Below are 19,329 nucleotides of genomic sequence, written 5' to 3'. Positions count from 1 at the left end.
ACATCACAATTTTAAATATAAAGAGAACAGGCACACTTATTAAACAGAACAGGCTTTATAAATTAATCAGAGATTTGAAACCAATAGCGTAAATGGTTCAGGAGACACATAAAGCCAAGCTGAATGAAGGGGTTTTTTTAGAAGCCAACAACGGGAACATAAGTATATTACTAAGGGCACTAGTAAGGTGAGAGGAGTGGCATTGCTTCTACCGGAATGGCTTGCCTTTGTACCACAGAGGAGTCAATTGCACAGAAAAGGAAAGTATGTTTTTGTGGAAGGAGTATGTTTTTGTGGAAGCAATTGGCTATGTTTGTCATGTTTTATGCCCCAAATGAGAGACAAATTAACTTCTTTCATAAGTTGTTTGGAAAATTATGCAGATATATGCAAACGGAAATAATAATGGGCGGAGACTCTAACTTAAATCTGCAGGGAGGAGTAAAGGAATAGATAGGAAAACAGACCAAGGGGGTAAGGAAAGAGACAGGACAAAAGTGGGACAGCATCTAAACTAAGGCAGTGGCTGGGAAAATGTTGGGGCTTTTAGATAAGGAAGGGGTCACTGAGACTTGGTCAAAATTATATCCATGAGACTGCAGTCATGCATTCTGTTTGAGATCACATGGAATGTTTTCAAGACAGGACACATTTTTAGTTTCTTAATCTCTATTATCGGGGGTGCTTTTTATGGACATAGGAGTCATATGGGTGACACAAACCATGTCCTGGTTAATGTACGGTGATGGGGGTTCCAACCTTTTTAGATGTTCATGCCGACTAAATCCTCTGCTCCTTTCATTGGAATCAAGTAGAGAATCCATACGGAAAGGATTAGAATATTATTTCACCAAAAATGGCAGCCCAGAAATTAGTCAGGAAGTGATGAAGGAGATAATGTGGGGAATTTGTATCAAGGAATGGAGTGACAGAAAAAAGGAGATGAAAGGTAACAAACAGAAATTGAAAGGGGAGCTAAACAAGCTGCTGTTGCACTATAAACAGACAGGCTAACAACAGTTTAGGAGGGAAATGGAACAAAAAAGGACAAAACTGGACATGTTGGAAATGAACAGCACCATGCAACATTTGTTATAGAGTAATACCTCAGTTAACAAATCCTCCAGGAAGGAAGCTCCTTTTGAAGGAGGCTTTTTTAAAGGTTAAACTGACCAGCTTTGCTTTGCTATGGATAAATTTTCAGCCTGTGCCTTTCCTTTAAGGTGAAACCAACTAGCCTGTGTCTTTGCTTTGCTATCAATAAACTGACAAGCCTATGCCTTTGCTTTAAGGTGAAACTGACCAGACTGTGCCTTTCCTTTGCTTGGGTGAAACTGACAAGCCTGTGTGTTTGCTTTGCATTAGAGAGATCTCTTGCTTTTTCCCAGGGCTGAGGAGGGAATGATCCAATATGGTTCACAGAAGGAAAAGGAGGGGAGGGGAAAGGAGGGGGAGGGGAGGGTTGCTGGGTAAGCACCCTTTAAAGCTGATGTTGAAGCTGTCCCCAACATCTATGAGTGGGTGTAGGAACCTATCCCTATTCATAGAATCATAGAATTGTAGAGTTGGAAGGGGCTTATAAGACCATTAAGTCCAACCCCCAGCTCAATACAGGAATCCAAATCAAAGCATTCCCAACAGATGGCTGTTCAGCTGCCTCTTGAATGCCTCCAGTGTCGGAGAGCCCACTGCCTCTCTAGGTAATTGGTTCCATTGTTGTATGGCTCTAACAGTTAGGAAGTTTTTCCTGATGTCCAGTCAAAATCTGGCTTCCTGTAACTTGAGCCCATTATTCTGTGTCCTGCACTCTGGGACAATCAAGAACAGATCTCGGTCCTCCTCTGTTTGACAACCTTTCATGTACTTGAAGAGTTCTATCATATCTCCCCTCAGTCTTCTCTTCTCCAGGCTAAACATGCCCAGTTCTTTCAGTCTCTCCTCACAGGGGTTTGTTTCCAGTCCCTTGATCATCCTTGTTGCCCTCCTCTGAACCTGTCCCAGTTTGTCTGCATCCTTCCTGAAGTGCGGAGACCAGAACTGGACGCAGTATTCAAGATGATGCCTAACCAGTGCTGAATAGAGGGGAATGAGTACTTTACACGATTTGGAAACTATGCTTCAGTTAATGCAGTCTAATATAGCATTTGCCTTTTTTTGCAGCCACATTGCACTGTTGGCTCATATTCAGCTTGTGATCAACTACAATTCCAAGATCCTTCTCACATGTCGTATTACTGAGCCAAGTATCCCCCATCTCATAACTGTGCATTTGGTTTCTTTTTCCCAAGCGTAGAACTTTGCATTTATCCCTGTTGAATTGCATTCTGTTGTTTTCAGCCCAATGTCCCAGCCTATCAAAGTCCCTTTGAATTTTGTTTCTGTCTTCCATGGTATTAGCTATGCCCCCCCAATTTTGTATCATCTGCAAATTTGATAAGCATGCTCTGTACCTCCTCATCCAAGTTGTTAATAAAAATGTTGAAGAGCACTGGGCCCAGGACCAAGCCCTGTGCTACCCCACTTGTTACTTCTATCTAGTTTGAGAAGGAACCATTGATAAGCACTCTTTGAGTACGATTCTGGAGCCAACTGTGAATCCACCTGATAGTTGTTCCATCCAGCTCACATTTAGCTAGTTTACTAATCAGAATATCATGGGGCACTTTGTCAAAAGCTTTGCTGAAGTCAAGATATATTACGTCCACAGCATTCCCACAGTCTACTAGGGAGGTTACCCGATCAAAAAACAAGATAAGATTAGTTTGGCAGGATTTGTTCTTCATACATCCATGTTGGCTCCTAGTAATCACTGCATTGTTTTCAAGGTGCTTACATATTGACTGCTTTATCATCTGCTCCAGAGTTTTTCCAGGGATTGATGATAGGCTGACTGGTCTGTAGTTGGTTGGTTCCTCCTTTTGGAAGGTGCAATATTACCATCAACTGGAAAGGACCCAACACTGCGTGATTCCTGTCACTCCATTCTTCGTTAAATTTAGAGTACAATATAAATTGGCTTTTCTTGACAAATTCATTGGAAAATTATCAATTTGGTCACAAACTCATTCAGGTATTGAAGATTATTTATTTATTTATTTATTATTTGATTTATATCCCGCCCTTCCTCCCAGCAGGAGCCCAGGGTGGCAAAAAAAAGCACTAAAAACACTTTAAAATATCATAAAAACAGACCTTAAAATACATTAAAACAAAACAACTTCAAAAACATTTTTTTAAAAAGCTTTAAAAACATATTTTAAAAGGGTTAAAACTTATTGTATAGAAAAAAAGGTTTAAAAAAATATTAAAAAGCAATTCCAACACAGATGTAGACTGGGTAGGTCTCAACTTAAAGGCTTGTTGAAAGAGGAAAGTCTTCAATAGGTGCCGAAAAGATAACAGAGATGGCTCCTGCCTAATATTTAAGGGGAGGGAATTCTACAGGGTAGGTGCTGCCACATTAAAAGTCCATTTCCTATGTTGTGCAGAATGGACCTCCTGATAAGATGGTATCCGCAGGAGGCCCTCACCTGCAGAGCGCAGTGATCGACTGGATATATAAGGGGTAAGACGGTGTTTCAGGTATCCTGGTCCCAAGCTGTATAGGGCTTTGCACACCAAAACTAGAACCTTGAACCTGGCCCGGTAGCAAATGGGCAGCCAGTGCAATTCTTTCAGCAGCAGAGTGACGTGTTGGTGATACCCTGCCCCAGTGAGTAGTCTTGCTGCTGCATTTTGCACCAGCTGCAACTTCTGGACCAACCTCACGGGCAGCCTGACATAGAGCACATTACAGTAATCCAGCTTGGAGGTTACCAGTGCATGGACAACAGTGGTCAGCCTATCCTGGTCCAGAAATGGCCACAGCTGTCTTATCAGCCGAAGCTGGTAAAAGGCATTCCTAGCCACGGAGATCACCTGGGCCTCTAGTGGCAAAGATGGATCCAGAAGCACCCCAGACTATGAACCTGTTCTTTCAGAGGGAGTACGACCCCATACAAAGCAGGCAACTGACCAATTATCCGAACTCGGGAACTACCAACCCACAGTGCCTCCGTCTTGCTAGGATTTAGACTCAGTTTATTGGCCCTCATCCAGCCCACCACCCAGTCCAGGCACCAGTCCAGGGCTTGCACGGCCTTTCCCGATTCAGGTGTTACAGAGAAACAGAGCTGGGTATCATCAGCATACTGCTGACACCTTGCCCCAAATCTCCTGATGACCGCTCCCAAGGGCTTCATATAGATGTTAGCATGGGGGACAAGATTGTACCCTGCGGCACCCCACAGCACAACTGCCAGGGGGCCAAAAGACAGACACCCAATGCTATTCTCTGAGAGTGACCCTGGAGATAGGATCTGAACCACTGTAAAACAGTGCCTGCAATACCCATCTCACCAAGTCGGCCCAGAAGGATACCATGGTCAATGGTATCAAAAGCCGCTGAGAGATCAAGTAAGAATATCAGGGCTGCACTCCCCCTGTCCTTCTCCTGATAAAGGTCATCCATCAGGGCAACCAAGGCCAATTCAGTTCCATAACTAGGCCTGAACCCAGACTGGGATGGGTCAAGATAATTTGTTTCATCCAAGAGTACTTGCACTTGCTGTGCCACAACCCTCTCAATCACCTTCCCTAAAAAGGGGGTGTTTGCAACCGGTCGGTAGTTGTCACAAACCAATGGGTCCAGGGTGGGCTTTCTCAGGAGTGGTCAGATCACTGCCTCTTTCAAGGTGGCTGGAACCACTCTCTCCCACAGTGATCCATTGACCGCACCCTGGATCCATTTGATCAAACCCCCTTGGCAAGCTTTAATAAGCCAAGAAGGGTCCAGAGGACACGTTGCTGGCCGCATCATCGCAAGCACCTTGTCTATGTCATCAGGCTGCATCAACTGAAACCGTTCCCAAGAAGTTGCAGCAGACATTGCACTGGACACCTTATTGGGGACTACAGTATATGTGGATGGGGCATCAAGACTGCTATGGAGGTGAGCAACTTTACCCTCAAAGTGCCTTGCAAACAATTAACAGTGGGCCTCTGAAGGGTCTAAAACTCTATTTCCTGGAGTTGATCTCAACAGACACCTGACAATAAGGAAAAGGCTCCACCGGACGGATACTTGAGGATGCCATGGAGGCAGAGAAGTGGGCCTTCTTCGCCGCCCTCACCATCACACAGTAGGCACAGTTAATATTTTTTACTCGTGCCTGACCAGCCTCACAGCACATCTTTCTCCACTTGCGTTCTTGCAGTTGTCCAGTCTGTTTCATTGTCCTTAGCTCATTGGTGTACCAAGGGGCAAACCGGGCTCCACAATGCTGGAGAGGGCGCTCAGGGACAACCGTGTCAAGAGCTCAACGCGCATCGCTGTTCCACAGCATGACAAGGGATTCAACAAGGTCACCTGCTCTATCTACAGGGAACTCCCCCAGGGCATTCAGGAATCCAGTGGATTCCTTTAGTCTCTGGGGGTGGATCATCTTAATCTGTCCACCCCCTCGTCGCAGGGAAGGATCGGAGCCGTAAGTCTAAACTTCACCAGGAAGTGATCTGACCATGACAATGGGGTGACATCCATGGGGTTGGTTGTTCTCCGATGAGTTAATTGCTTCATGCTCAGCCAAGTTCTCCGCCAACACTTTGTACAGCAGCACAAAGCTCTAAATGAACTGAATAATCTAGGGGGAGCACTATGGACCAGAAACACAACTTATGTCAATGAGAAGTCATGCTTTCAGTGTTATGGGACCAGCTCTATAGAACTCCCTCACATGAGAAGTCAGACACCATCCCTGCTTTCAGGTGCCTGATTAAAACAATTTATTTCAGGAAGCCTTTGCACCATGAATGTTTCTCTGATGGTTTACGTTTTTTTAATATTCTTTGTTTTAAATTTCTGAGATTTTAATTTTTTTGTAGTTTATGTTTTAAAATTTGTACATTGCATATTTTTATTGTTGCAAGCTGCTTTGAGACCTTCATGGTGAAAAGTGGGATACAAATTATAATAAATAAATTAATAGGGCCCAGTAGCTCACAGATAGACAAGCAGTGCTTTAAGGACCAATATTACACAATCCTATCTAGCTATCTTTCTCAACATCGTGGCAGCCACATTCTATACCAGTTATAGCTTCCAGATATCTTCAAGAGTAGCAACATGTAGCGTACATTGCAGTAATCCTATTGTGAGGTTGACAGAGCATGGATTTCTGTAGCTAGGCCCTCTTAGTCCAGGCATGGCCATAGCTGGTACTGGGCATAGATGCTCTTTGCAGCTAAGGCCACCTGAGCCTCTAGTTACAGCTTTGAATCATGGAGAACCCCTTCTATGTACCTGCTCCTTCAAGGTGAGTGCTATTTAATCCAAAACAGGTGGTCTCCCTAATTCCTCAATGTGAGGAACTACCCACAGGATTTCTATATTGTCAAGATTCAGGTTCATCACTGGCATTGTTCAACACCTGCACAGCTTCTCCTGATTCATATGGAATTGAGAGATAAAGCTGAGTGTCATTGCATAGTGATGACACTACTCAGTCTGCCCCAAATTCCTGTATGGCAACTCCCAGCAGTTTCATATGGATGCTGAACCGAATGTGGGACAAGATGGAACCTTGCAAGACCCCATAACTACGATGGATCGAGCAGGAATCTTCCAGTGTTAGTCTGGTAGCAACCCAGCCAATAATGTGCATAGATGAATAGAGGACATGGCTCCTGAATCTTTTATGGTTGTGTAGAAGAGGGAATTTCAGCAGATATAGCTTGCATGCTGGAGGGGAATGGCAAAGGTGCTTCCTTGGGGCATGTGCCTCTTTCTCCACACGTATGTACATGAAGGGTTTCCTTAAGTTACAGTATGCAACTTCTCTTTTCTGGTAATTGTATAAATGGGTGTAAGGCTACAATGATAATCACACACCAAAGTTGAGAAATTATCTCCTCTTGCCTCCACATTTTATTCCATTAGCCAGGCTTTTGGAGATGATGGCTTTTGGAGATGAGGTGTCATTAGTTTGAAGTCAGTTTTGTATTGTGCCATTGCTATTTTATCTTATTTTAGCTTATGTTGTTTTTACTTTGTATTGATTGATGCTTTAATTGGTTTTATAAATATGTATTGCTGTGTTTTAATTAGTTCTACACCACTCTTTTTGTGTCCAGTTTTGTGAAGGGTGGTAAAGAAATGTCTAAATAAATGGAGTAAATCCCACTCAATTCAATAATCATGCATACGATGAGACTATTTCACAAGTTAGGATGAGGTATGCCGTCATCCTTTTATTAGCAACTTGTTAGAACAGGAAGGCTAGTTATCATTTATATAGTGTTTTCTGAATGTGGACAGAAATCCAGGAACCCAGACATCTTACAAGGATCCTTTAAAAGATAAGCCAGGCTATTCTTAATATGTTTTAAGGAAGATGGTGGTGATTTCAGGTTGAGAAAATAATGGCCTTGCTTAGGTTTAGCTACAACTGTTGGGAGTCTAGAAGATTGGAAGTTTTAGGGGTCCATAACAAAGGTCTTGGGGAAACCCTGGTTTGACATCAGGGAGTTAGTAAAACTCACCCCCCTAGTAAGATTTGTGAGAGAGTGCCATTGTTGGGAAAAATGGCTACAAAACTACATGGAATCCTGTGCTCACCACAAGAACAGGAAACAACACAGTACGGTACAGCCACAAGAACAAGGAGCTATCACCGATTGTCTGAAGTATGTGTTGTAAATGGATTCTTAAGATCAAGGTGAATGTGAACTTTGCTCCCATCTATTGGTATCAATGGTGTACAATTTGAAAAATAAAGGTTTCTAGGTTTTCATATATTACATTCAAGAGGGTCTCCAGGAGGGTGAAGAGCTTGAGATATATTAGAAGTTTAAGTGTGATCTAGATAGTTAAGTGTGATCTATTCTATTTTAATGATAAAGGAGTTGGATGATATAAGATCTTAGTTTAAATATTTTAGAGGGGAGATCAGAGATTGTGGGTACTTGTAAATAAAGCATAAGGAAAAGACCTCAGGTAATTAAAAGAGTTTGTGGGTACCATTGAACATTTAATAAAGACCAACAGAAGAGAAATATTAACTGTCTCTGTACCACTGGAAGATTGCAAAGAACGTCCTGTTGCTGTCCCTAGCAAGCTGAAATTAATGATAGGGGCCACAAAATGCCAAAACTAAAGATAATATAAGGTATAGTTTAGATAAAATTATTGATATATGGTTTATAGATGTATAGATTATAGGTAATCATAATAAGAGAACAGATATAACATAAGGCTTTAAGAAAGAAGGTCACCTTGGGGGCAGCAGTGATTGACAGTATGGTCAGAAAAAGCCCCTTCTCCTCTGAAAAGGAGAAATGAGAAAAGGTAGAAGCACAGAATTCACCACAAAAAGGAGGATGTTAGTGCAATTTCGGATAAAGCATCTACATAGACAGGGGCAGATCCTTCTTGGAAGAGGGGTATGTTCTAAAGGGAGTAAGACCCAATCAAAGTAGAAAGTTTAGCATGAAATTAAAAGTTAATTAGCGGGGAAGGGGTTCACTGGAAATGGGTGGGGGAGAGTATTTAAGTGGGAACCTGGGGGGGGGCAGCTCAGAGCCATTAGCCTACTCTGAAACCCAGAGACGTGTGTTGTCCAGTCGGGGAAGGAGAGGTGGCCCAAGGATCTTTGTTGCCTTTTAATGTTTGTATTTACCTTGCTTGCTGAAGTGTGTGGAGAGGGTGTTTGCTTCTATTTCCTTTTATCAATATTTTTTTTTTTTCAAATGATCAGCCTTGCTTTGGATTCCTACTTTTGCTGGGTTTTATGGAGGGAGGATATTTGCACATGGAGTGGATACAGGGGTATTACAATCCGTATAGTCACCACTACTGGAACCAAATACATACGTACTGGGAGTGGACTTGTAGGCATAAGAACCGACAGACTAGATTCTATTCTAGTCCCAGGCTACGGCCCAAAGGCACATGAGACCAGGTCAGGTCTGCTCAGTGGGAGACTGCCTGGCAACCATATGTAAGCCACCTTGGGTTTCAATAATGAAAAGAAAGGCAGGGTATAAACGTAATAAACAAACAAATAAATAAATATTGGTATCCTTATGCCCAGACTATTGCAACACAGCCAAAGCCAATCCTTGTTCTATTTAAAATTACCTGTATTTCTAAAACACATGTGCATCTTATTGTAAACTTGTAGGTATATACTTTAAGCAGTTCCCTTGAAGCACAAAACTCCTGTTGAAGAAAGGAAAGGAGCTGACTGGTTGTACCTTTGTGTATGTTATGCAAACAATTTATGTTCGTGTTACGTTGGCTGCCTATTTTTGCGGAATGCTTGTGTATAGTACAGTGTAAGCCAAGGAATTAAAAAAAACACACTATACTGCTAGCACGCCCCTTCCTTGAGTCACGGCTGCATGTTCACCTGCAGAAAGCAGCAGCCTCCGGTTAGTCTCCTTAGTCGGTTAGTCTCCTTTGTGCTTGCGCCGCTGCTCTTCCTCTTGCTGCGTATGTTCCTGAAAGTAGTTCCGACATTTCTCAGGTCCAGAGTGTTATGCAGCCGAGGACCTGATCACGTTATTAGGAAAAAGGGGGGGGGAGAGGTAAATGAGTCTCTCAAGAATGCGGCAGGGCTGTTGTTTTCACTTCCCCTTGGGAAAGTAGGGTGGGGGAATCCGAAAGCCTTTCTACGGAGATTGAGAGTTTCTCCTGCTTTGAGCTGGAGAAAGAAACCGCTGCAAGAGCAAGTGTGGTTTTTTTTGTATATACATATGTGTGTGTGGTACATAATTGCAATAGGAGGCGGAGGCAGAAGGGCTCTTTGCATTGGGGAATCCAAGAGGAGAGGGGAGGAGGCTGAGGAGGGGATGTGTTCCTGCGCCTCTGCGCTCTCTCAGGAGGAGGAGGAAGGAAGGAAGGAAGGAGGAAGGAAGGAAGGAAGGAGTTGGAAAAGCGAGGAGAATCGCTGGAATGGCAGCAGCCTTTTGCACTGAGGAGGCATGGAGGAACGTGTCCCCCCCTTTTTTTTTCTTGTCTCGGCAAGGAGCTGAGGGCGAAGTAGCCCTTTAAAGAAACAAATTGGTTTTTTTGTTGTTGTTTCAGCTTCTTCCTGGTGGTTCCGTCGCGTTTTATTTTGTTATTCCTCCCTCTCTCTCGCTCTCCCACCCCCCCCCCCCCGAAAGTATGAGAGGGCGGCAGAGGTATTGCTGCTCTCTTCAGCCTTCCTCTCCTTCCCCGCCGCGGCCACCACTACCAGCACCTCCTTCTCCTCCCCGCCGGTGAGAGCCAGAGGAGAGAAGATGGGCGCCGTCCTGAGGAGCCTTCTGGTCTGCGGTTTATGTTCCCTGGCGAGAGGTGAGGTTGAGAGGCCCGACAAGGAGGCCAAAAGTTGCTGAAGAGGTTTCTTTTTTCTTTTTAAAAAAAGGGTCTCCCCCGCCCCTGTGGGGTGTGTGTGTTTGTGTACGCATCTCTAGGATGAGGGGAGACAAACAGAAAGGCCTGGCTGGGCTTGGGGGGGGGAGAAGAGGGGCCCACTGGAAGGGGGCAGAGCTCCTTTATTTATTTTCCAAGCTTTCCTTTTATGAACTTCCCCAAATCTCTGAGCACTCAGGTCGGCTGCCAAGATTTTGCAAAGTGGGGATCATGCCAGTACAATATACGTGTGTGTTGGAATATAGTCTCCTCCAGGTTAGTTTTCTAGAGGGTTGCCTTACATTTTAAAAATCTGCATGCCAATTTTTGTTAGACTTTGTGATATTTGGGCAATTTCAACTTTGGAAAATTGCTTCCAGGAATTAATCTTCAAGAAATCTGTGTTCATTTTACTCAAACAACCTAATTTGTATGTCTTTTTACTTGACATATTGATAGTAGTGGGATTTCCTTCCAACTAATCCAAGTTTAGAATTGCAATCTTAATATTCTTTGTTTGGAAGTGTTGATTTACCTTGATCTCCAGTACTAACTAAATATTTACTTGGGAGCATGCCACATCAAAATAAGTGTAACTTATTCCAGTCAACATGTCTTAAGATCAGTAATTAAGGCTGAAGTCCTATGCACAATTACCTGTGAGAGAGCCCTACTGAACTCAGTTGAGCTTACTTCTGAGTAGACAAAGCAAATAAGACACTGTAGATTGCATCTGTGCAGTTTCATCCATTCAGTTCAATGGGGTTTACTTTCTTGTGACTGTGAAAGATAATCTGTAGCCTGCAATCAGTTTTGAAAAGTTGAGTTACTCCTAAACTAAGTTACTTCTAAATTACTTTTTTGGGGGGGGTGTAAGTTATGATGAATGAAACAAGTGAAACTTACAGTTTGATCATAACCATGCATACTCTGCAATAAGATGTAATTATTATTTCCCCATTATGCAAAAAATGAAGTATGAAACAATCAATCCTCCAGCAGGGATCACCATGCAAATAATTTTTGTTGCATTTGTATGTGCACACACATACACCAGGTGAAGTCTATACATACCTTATAGCATTTTTAGTCATTAGTATGAGCTAATTTTAGGCAAAAAATAAAGGCTCCCTGGATTTCAGGCAAAGCCTACTTAAATTTCAGAGGCCAAACTGGAATAGATGGTTAAATATTTCTATCAGTTCAAACCCAAAATAAAAGTAGGATATAATGGTCTGTCTAGTAAATATTTTATTTCTTTCTTGTCTCTTTTCTCTCCCCCCCCCCTCCTGTATTTGTGGTGAGTAGAAGCTTCAGATACTCTACAGCTGATTTCCTGAAGCTATTTCGCATACAGTTTAGAAGAAATCTTTGTTCACAGCCATCTCACAACTATCCTTTTTCACTGCAGTGGAAGGAGAACAATACTTCTTGTATTTGTGTGCGAAAAGGAATCCTGTCTCAATTTTTAAAAACTCCTCTGCCAACATGTTTTGATTAAAGTTTGAGGAGTTGAACTGGATTGGAGAGAGCCCTGGAAAACCAGCTGATAAAAAATCTTGGTGGAAATGTATTCTCCTACTTCAGGCTCCAGGCATCTGTTTGCCATATTGTCCTCATAGAAAAATAATATACACATTTAAATGCATGATGTAACATCAAATATTCCACTTGAGAGAGGATAGTTGATTTAATTGGCTCTGTGGTTTTCAATGAAAAGATTGTTTGGGTTAACTTTTTTCTGCTTAAAATTTAGTTTAGTTCTGTTATATTGCCCATAACCAAATAACCTGACTGAAGAAGTTGGAGCAAGGGTACAAAAATTAATAGCGTCGTGGCACAAATTCTTCTTTTTTCCAAATGCCGCACTATACTTTTAATATTTATGTGAATTTTTGCAGATCTGATGCATAGTAGGGGAAAAAATTCTAAAGATGCTTACTTTACAATCAAATTTGGGTTTTTACTCCTCTTTTCTTCCATCTTGGTGCCAAGGACAAAATTTTGCTTCAAAAATAATCCCCAAATAAGATCTCCTGTGTAAGCCTCAGTTGAATTAATGTGAACTGCACAAGATAAAGTTCACCTGTGCAAGCCATTGCATTGAAAGAGAAGGGTAAGGCTTCTTGTGCAGGCCTTGTTGAAATGTATAGCAATCATGCAAAATTGTGTTCTCCCCTTCCCTGCAAGCCCCCTTGACATTACTAAATAGTTCTATTTAAGTCCCATTAAAATGAATGGGACCTGTGCAGGACTCTCTTGTGCAATTGTGCAGTTGCAATTCAAAGCTTAAGCAGGAAACTTTTTTGGAAGATTCTGTCCATTATGTCTTCAGAGTTTCCTTTGTCTTGTTCAATTTTGTAGAGCACACAATTTTTAGTGAAACCATGAAGTCTTCCATTAACTATAGTCTAACTAAGAAACTATGATTAATGGCTTCAGAACAAACCAGGACATTAAGCTAACTTCACGTCTGGCTTATTATCCTGCCTTGGTTTGAAGCCATTAACCATTGTTCCCTGTTCAGATGAAACAGAAAACTTTCGTTAATGGAAGGCTTCCTGGTTTGCAGGCTTGCTCACATAAACTCAAAATATGACCACTTGAATATGGCCATATCTTCCATAAGTGACTCTAACGTGATTTGTATTGGATCTGAGTGGGAATCCAGGTTGGAATAAGAAACTGAAGCAGTTGAACTCTGATTGTGAACAGGTTTCTTATTTTATTTCATTTGTAATAAAAATAAACATCTCATGTGGTTTGGGTCTTTAGATTACATGGAATTTAAGAATACAGGTTACAGGTCTTTAGATTACAAAGAATTTCTGGCTTTGTCTTTTATGGAGGGCCAGGCAGCCAGTATATCACTGCTGAGAACATTGGAAAAAAGGTAGGAACACGTTTAGGAACAGATGGTTAAAGATTGTGCATGTTAACTTGCTGGCGAAAGATGTCAAGCTGTTATAGGCTGGAGATCATATTAGTCTGCCATTTTTTTAATATACAGGATGCACATAGGAAGGCCTCCCCAGTACTATTTGTCTTAAACATGTATGTATTAATATGTACTGGTTATCTTTATCCAATATATTGTAAACTCTATAAAATGAGTGTGTTTATATATAAATAGCCAGTGTTATGTAGTGGATTTGTTATATGCCTTCAAGTTGATTATGACTTATGGCGACCCTATGAATCGGCGACCTCCTGTAGCATCTGTCATAAACCACCCTGTTCAGATCTTGTAAGTTCAGGTCTGTGGCTTCCTTTATGGAATCAATCCATCTCTTGTTTGGCCTTCCTCTGTTTCTACTCCCTTCTGTTTTCCCCAGCATTATTGTATTTTCTATTGAATCATGTCTTTTCATGATGTGTCCAAAGTATGATAACCTCAGTTTCATCATTTTAGCTTCTAGTGACAGTTCTGGTTTAATTTGTTCTAACACCCAATTTGATATTGGTGTGGAGAGGCTTGGTTTCAAATTCCCACTTGGCCATGAAGCTCACTGTATGACCTTGGGCTAGTCGCAGTCTCTCAGGTTGCACCCAGCACACAGGATTGTTGTGAATATAAAATTGGGTGGGACACGCTGAGTGATACATATGTAATAAAATATTCATGCTGTATTGCTGCATGCTTTTTGTCCTGTACTGCTAGGGACACTAGTTTTGACTTCAGTGAAATCAAGCTAGGGAATTGTTTTTTTCAAAAGCAACAGTAGTTACTTAGCAATTAAATATGCAATCTATCAGGGCTGTATTTGCCGGCTTGGCTAAAAACAGTGTCTTAGACAGTAATGCTTTTTTATTTATTGAAGATGGTTTGAAAAATCTGTTTCCTGATGTAAGGCACCTAGGTAAACATACCAGACATGGCATGCTCAGTCCATTAAATACTTTTTTCTAGACAAATTTACTGCTCATTCGTATGCATTTTTACTTGGTAGTAAGTTCCAGAGTTCATTGGTGCTTACTTTCATGGTTTGTCTGCAATCCTTTACATTAATTTCAGAGGGGTAGTTACGTTAGTCTGTATTTCACAGTCTCCTGGTACCTTGGAGATTAACAGATACTGTTGTGGCATAAGCCTTTGTGGGCTTGAACCAATCTGATGAAGTTGGCTGTAGTCCATGAAAGCTTATTTTCAAGGTGCCCCAGAACTTTGTTGTTCTTTGCACAGTTATTTGGAAGTAAGTCCCATTGAACCAAGTGGGATTAATTTTCATATAAACAGACAGAGGATCAGCTATAAACCTGCTAGGCTGATATATGAAAAAAGGAAGACTAAGGATGAAGCTTCTAAGGGAAAAGGTTTCTATCTACTGGCAATTTGGGAAATTCACTGAGTTTTCTGTAAAGCTATGTTCTTGAGCCTGTGAGTGCTGTTTCATACATCATCCAGTAACAAACCTGGAGTTGCCACTGAATGTACGCAACAGAGAGCCACAGCCAATCCTGGCTACCTAATTCATGTACCGTATGATAAGTGTCACATTCAGACTTGATAGTTTCAGGGATACTCTTAAAAAATCTTAATGCACCACTTTTCATACTGTGGTCTAATAGAATGTATCTGTTGAAAGGGAATTTTCATTATGCCCCCTCAGCCCCACAGCAGTTAAATTATAGTAATTAGGCAATTTTTCCTATTCAGTATCTTTTGCAATTTTCTTGAGGTAGCTTTCTCTGGAGCAGTTTCTGTAAGCATGAGTAGGATGCAGAATTAAACATACATACAGCTAGAAATCATGACATGGCTCTGGAGAGTATGCGGTTTTCAACTTTTCTCCCCTCCTAAAAATGTTGCTCACGCAAAGCATACATCAAGGGTCTATCAAATATTTATGGAACATCCTGGTGTGGCATTATTGCTATGAGCAGTGCAGCTGTGATGCCAGACTAGCTGTGGAAGAACCAAAATGCAGAGATTTAAATACTTTACAACAGAGGTAACCCATGTAGTGCCCTCTTGGTGTTACTGGATTCCTAACTTCCATCTACCCCTATCAGCATGGCCAGTAGGCAGATATGGGAGCTGGAGTCCATGCAGCTACAAGGAAAAATAATTACGCCATAGTCCCTAGATCAAAATAGCATAACAAGCAGTTTTTTAAAAAATAGAATGACGTTCCTTGTATTTTCGTATGCTCTGATGTATAGCTGCCATAGACGGGAGAAGGAAACTCAGTTCAGTTTGATTTGCCCTGCCATTGGGAAAAAAAGCAAAAAATAAAAAAGAACAAACCAGTTTAAAATAGCTAATTATAACATGTCAAAATGCCTCATAAAGCATCAATAATAAAATATACCAAATATTGAGTTTATAGAAGGAGGGAGCTCCATTTTTTGATTCTGTATGAACTGAGCACTGGGTTGTATCCAGGGCTGCATGAATGAAGTTGCGATTGTGCAACAGGACTTCCTTTTACTGTTCTCTTTCAACTTACCCCCTAAAACTGCTCCATAAGGTTCCTCAGCCCTCTGGTGCAGATTATGAGGATGTGCACTACAGAGGAGAGGAAGGGGATGTTTCTTTGCTCAAGTGGAAGTCTGCTGTGCAAGCGGTACAGCAGTGTCAGATGCTAGTTGCTGCTCTAAGATGACTTTTAATGCAGAACAGCTAATTCACTTTATTTACTTTTATTTAAAAAACTATATCCTGACATTTTGCATAAAAGGTTCCAAGGCAACTAACAGCAAAATTTAAAAACAACTTGAAAATAAAAATCAATGAAACAGCAGTAAAATAATAAATAATAAAAACAGTAAAGGCATAAACATGTGAAAACAGAAATGCCAAGGTAGAACATGCATTCATCTAACAGCTTGAGAGAATAGGATTGTTTTATCTGGTGCCTAAAAGTTAGCAAAATGAACATGAGAACCCTGAGCTGTGGGTTCTCCAGTCTTCATGCCACTACCAAGAAAGCCCTATCTCTGTTCATTACCTGTTTAACCTGAGAAGGGACACCTGGGAAAGGATGTCTAAGATATTGGAAACTGGATAAGTTCATATGGAACTTTAGGCCTAATTGTTTTTAGAATTGTGTGGATGGGATCTTGTACTTGAAATGTGTATGAATGGAAGCGCCATAAAACATTTGGAGCTGTTATAATAAAACAAAACAAAAATTAAAAATGCTCTCAGTATCTAGATCTTTGCTTCTCAGGATCAAGGTTTTTATTTTTATTTTAAAAACACTTCTTTTCTGTCTTCCTCCTCCCTCCCCAGAAGACCACTTTCCTGATAATCTTTTGATACACTGATACACAGTCTGTTTTCCTGATAGTCATGGCTTTAGGTTGCCATTGGCAACATATTCACAACAATATGTAACAGGATTGCTCTAAAGGTCTGTTGTGCTCTGAAACGAATACTATCATGTGCAAGTAGGATTATTTCTGCTCCAAAAAGCACTGTTTTAGCACTGAAGTATCTTGAGTGTTTTACAACTCTACCTGGGATGTGTGTGTAACTCTTATGTACTGAGATATAGAATTGCTGTTGGAAGATGTGGTGATGGACCTCTATAAGGTGTGATGGCTTAAAGAAAAAAAGAGTAGAAAAATGCATGTTGTCAAAACTAAGAGTAAAAAATGGAAGTTCTTTTTTCAAAGGCAGTGTAGATCTAATAAAACGCAGGGGACAATCAAGGTGATACCATTTCCATCACATCCTGCAGGTCAGCATTTCGCTGACACCTTGAAGACAGAGGCCGGGGTCAAAAAAGCTGCTTAGGATTATGCAAGGGACTTCCAAGCCCAGAAGAATTTTAAACAGCTGGCCCATATGCCATGTCATACACTGTGTTTCCTGTAAATTCTCTTCATTTCAAAACCAGTTAGCCATGCAGTACACAGGACTCTTCTTTGAGAAAAGCAAGTCTAAAGCTCTCTTGGGCTCATTGTTCTCTGGATCCATGAGTATTTGTTCTGATGCAGTAAAGTAATCTTTTCTTATCTGAAGCCAAGAGTTTCCAAAACTGACAGTTTAAATGATACCTAAGAACCCTTTTGAAAATAAAATTCGAGCACAGTCTGCCTTGTATTTAAGCAGTCACCTGGTAGCCATAGGTGACAAAGAATTGCATGTAGGCAAGTGATGAGGCTAACAGGAGGGACAGAAAGCTTTGTATTCTTAAAACATGGCTCAGAATCCCCTGCATTGTGCTATGTTTGTTACCTTGGAGGCACTTGGGTTTCCAACAGTCCACTTGATATGCAAAGATTTCCCTGAGAAAATAGGGAAATGAAATGTTGACAAGACACTGAATGAAAAGGGAGAGAGGCAGGGATGAAAAAAGAGAAGGCAGTTAAAAGGGGGGCAGGGAAGGATGGAAGAGCCAGAGAGAGCTGGAATGAGGAAACAAATAGTAAAGTGGGAGATGTGGGCTTTCTGGAAACATGTGAATTGGAAAGTTAGCCAGGAATGTTCTGCTGCTATAAATGTATTGATTAGACATTTCATACAGATTTTTTTTTTACAAAATGTATGTAATGTCAATGCTGTATAAATATCTAACATGTTTTTCCAATAGCCAAAATAGCTGGAACTGAAAATATTTGATATGGGGGGGGGATAAATAACTTGCAGTTAGTGTGGGTTAAATGTTCAAACACATTCAGATCCTTTTTTATTGGAATGCTTATACATTTTTTGAAGTTACGACAATTAAGTACCATGCACTACTGAATAAATTTTTTAAATTATCTAGATTTTTTTAAAAATGAAGGCACTAAAAACTGTTAATATACTAGTTTTAAAATGCTTGAATAGCGTTATGCAGAAGTATACCCTTCCTCAGATAACTGACATTAAAGCTAGGATATCAAGTTTGGACCAATGAACTTGGCAGAAGCTGAGATTCACAAGCCAACTTCAAACAACATTTTCATATTGTGGTTTGTTGTTTAAAATAACCTATAATTTAGCGATATAACTGAGCCGGACATACAACTAAATAAAATACATAGAAACCTTAAGATGTCATACTCCAGTTTATTGCATACACTTACTTTTGCCGTATTCCCCCTTCTGTTCCTTATTTTCTCTTTTTTTCTGTACTAGGGCAAGCAAGCAAGTAGTTTATTACGGTCCCAGACCAGCTCTCTTTCCCCCCCCCTTTCCTCTGTTACACTTTTCTAGTGATGTGGGATGGAAAATGTCCCACTACAATATTTTTCCATGGAAAATTTCCCTCATCTTGAAATATGTTGTTTTATAAAATTAATTAGTAGCATAATAAATGAACACAATGCAAGTCAAACTGGCCAACTGTACAGGATAGAATGCTAGTAAAACCTAAAATAAATCAATTACTAACATAATCAGTATGGTGCCATGCAAATTGGAGAAGTTTCAAAGTTATTTTCTGAGTGGCAACGAGTTTGTTCTACAGATTTAGGAGGGTGCTCACTGTCAGTAGCAGCTTTTTCTTTGTAGCAACAGCACAGCTTGCTTCTAGGTGGTCCAGCTGCCATTTTTCTTCCCCCAGAATCCCTTGCACGTAGAGCTGTTCTGGGGTATTGTGGAGAAAAATAATCTTGGTTTGATATCTGGACTTCCTTTAAACAAACCACCATTTACTGGCCACGTTAAGAGATTCACGCACTGCTTAATAAACCATGACTTGTGAAACTGGGCGAGTTTAATGGCTATGTCCTACTTTTTTACTTCTCTGTACTCTTACTGGTTTATTGGGGAGCTAAGAATAATGAAGAGCTGTGATCCCATTGTGAGCTCCTTCAGCACAAAAATCCTGGCTTACATGTAGCCAGAGTTTCCAGTTACAGCTAAACCAAGGAATTCTGGTTTAATGTTGGTTAACATTTCGAGGTTCTTGCTAATTATGGTTTGTTAATTAATATTAAGTCAGTTTTCTGATTTCGAAATA

The 19,329-nt window shown here is 40.9% G+C and overlaps 1 protein-coding gene and 1 long non-coding RNA gene across 6 annotated transcripts in view; one reads left to right on the top strand and one right to left on the bottom strand.

The window, feature by feature from the left end:
- The window catches only part of LOC133363196 (uncharacterized), a 34,543-nt gene extending 24,561 nt beyond the window's left edge, over positions 1–9,982 (bottom strand). Inside the window, exon 1 of one of the 2 annotated variants that reach the window (XR_009757616.1) lies at positions 9,447–9,982. This is a non-coding gene — a long non-coding RNA (uncharacterized LOC133363196). The remainder of the gene's footprint in view (positions 1–9,446) is intronic. The other variant, XR_009757615.1, reaches the window with a different exon arrangement.
- LRP6 (LDL receptor related protein 6) overlaps positions 9,502–19,329 on the top strand; it is a 173,508-nt gene continuing 163,680 nt past the window's right edge. For 3 of the 4 annotated variants that reach the window (XM_061582497.1, XM_061582496.1, XM_061582495.1), the window contains exon 1: positions 9,651–10,375. In XM_061582497.1, coding sequence (XP_061438481.1) covers positions 10,359–10,375 — 17 coding nt within the window. In that variant the 5' untranslated portion in view covers positions 9,651–10,358. Of the gene's footprint in view, positions 9,625–9,650; positions 10,376–19,329 lie in introns of those variants that run through there. The other variant, XM_061582494.1, reaches the window with a different exon arrangement.

The sequence above is a fragment of the Rhineura floridana genome, chromosome 8 (assembly GCF_030035675.1).
Source record: "Rhineura floridana isolate rRhiFlo1 chromosome 8, rRhiFlo1.hap2, whole genome shotgun sequence".
Taxonomy (NCBI): Eukaryota; Metazoa; Chordata; class Lepidosauria; order Squamata; family Rhineuridae; genus Rhineura; species Rhineura floridana.
The sequence above is the reverse complement of the archived record's forward strand: the minus strand, read 5'-3'. Positions and strand labels throughout refer to the sequence as shown.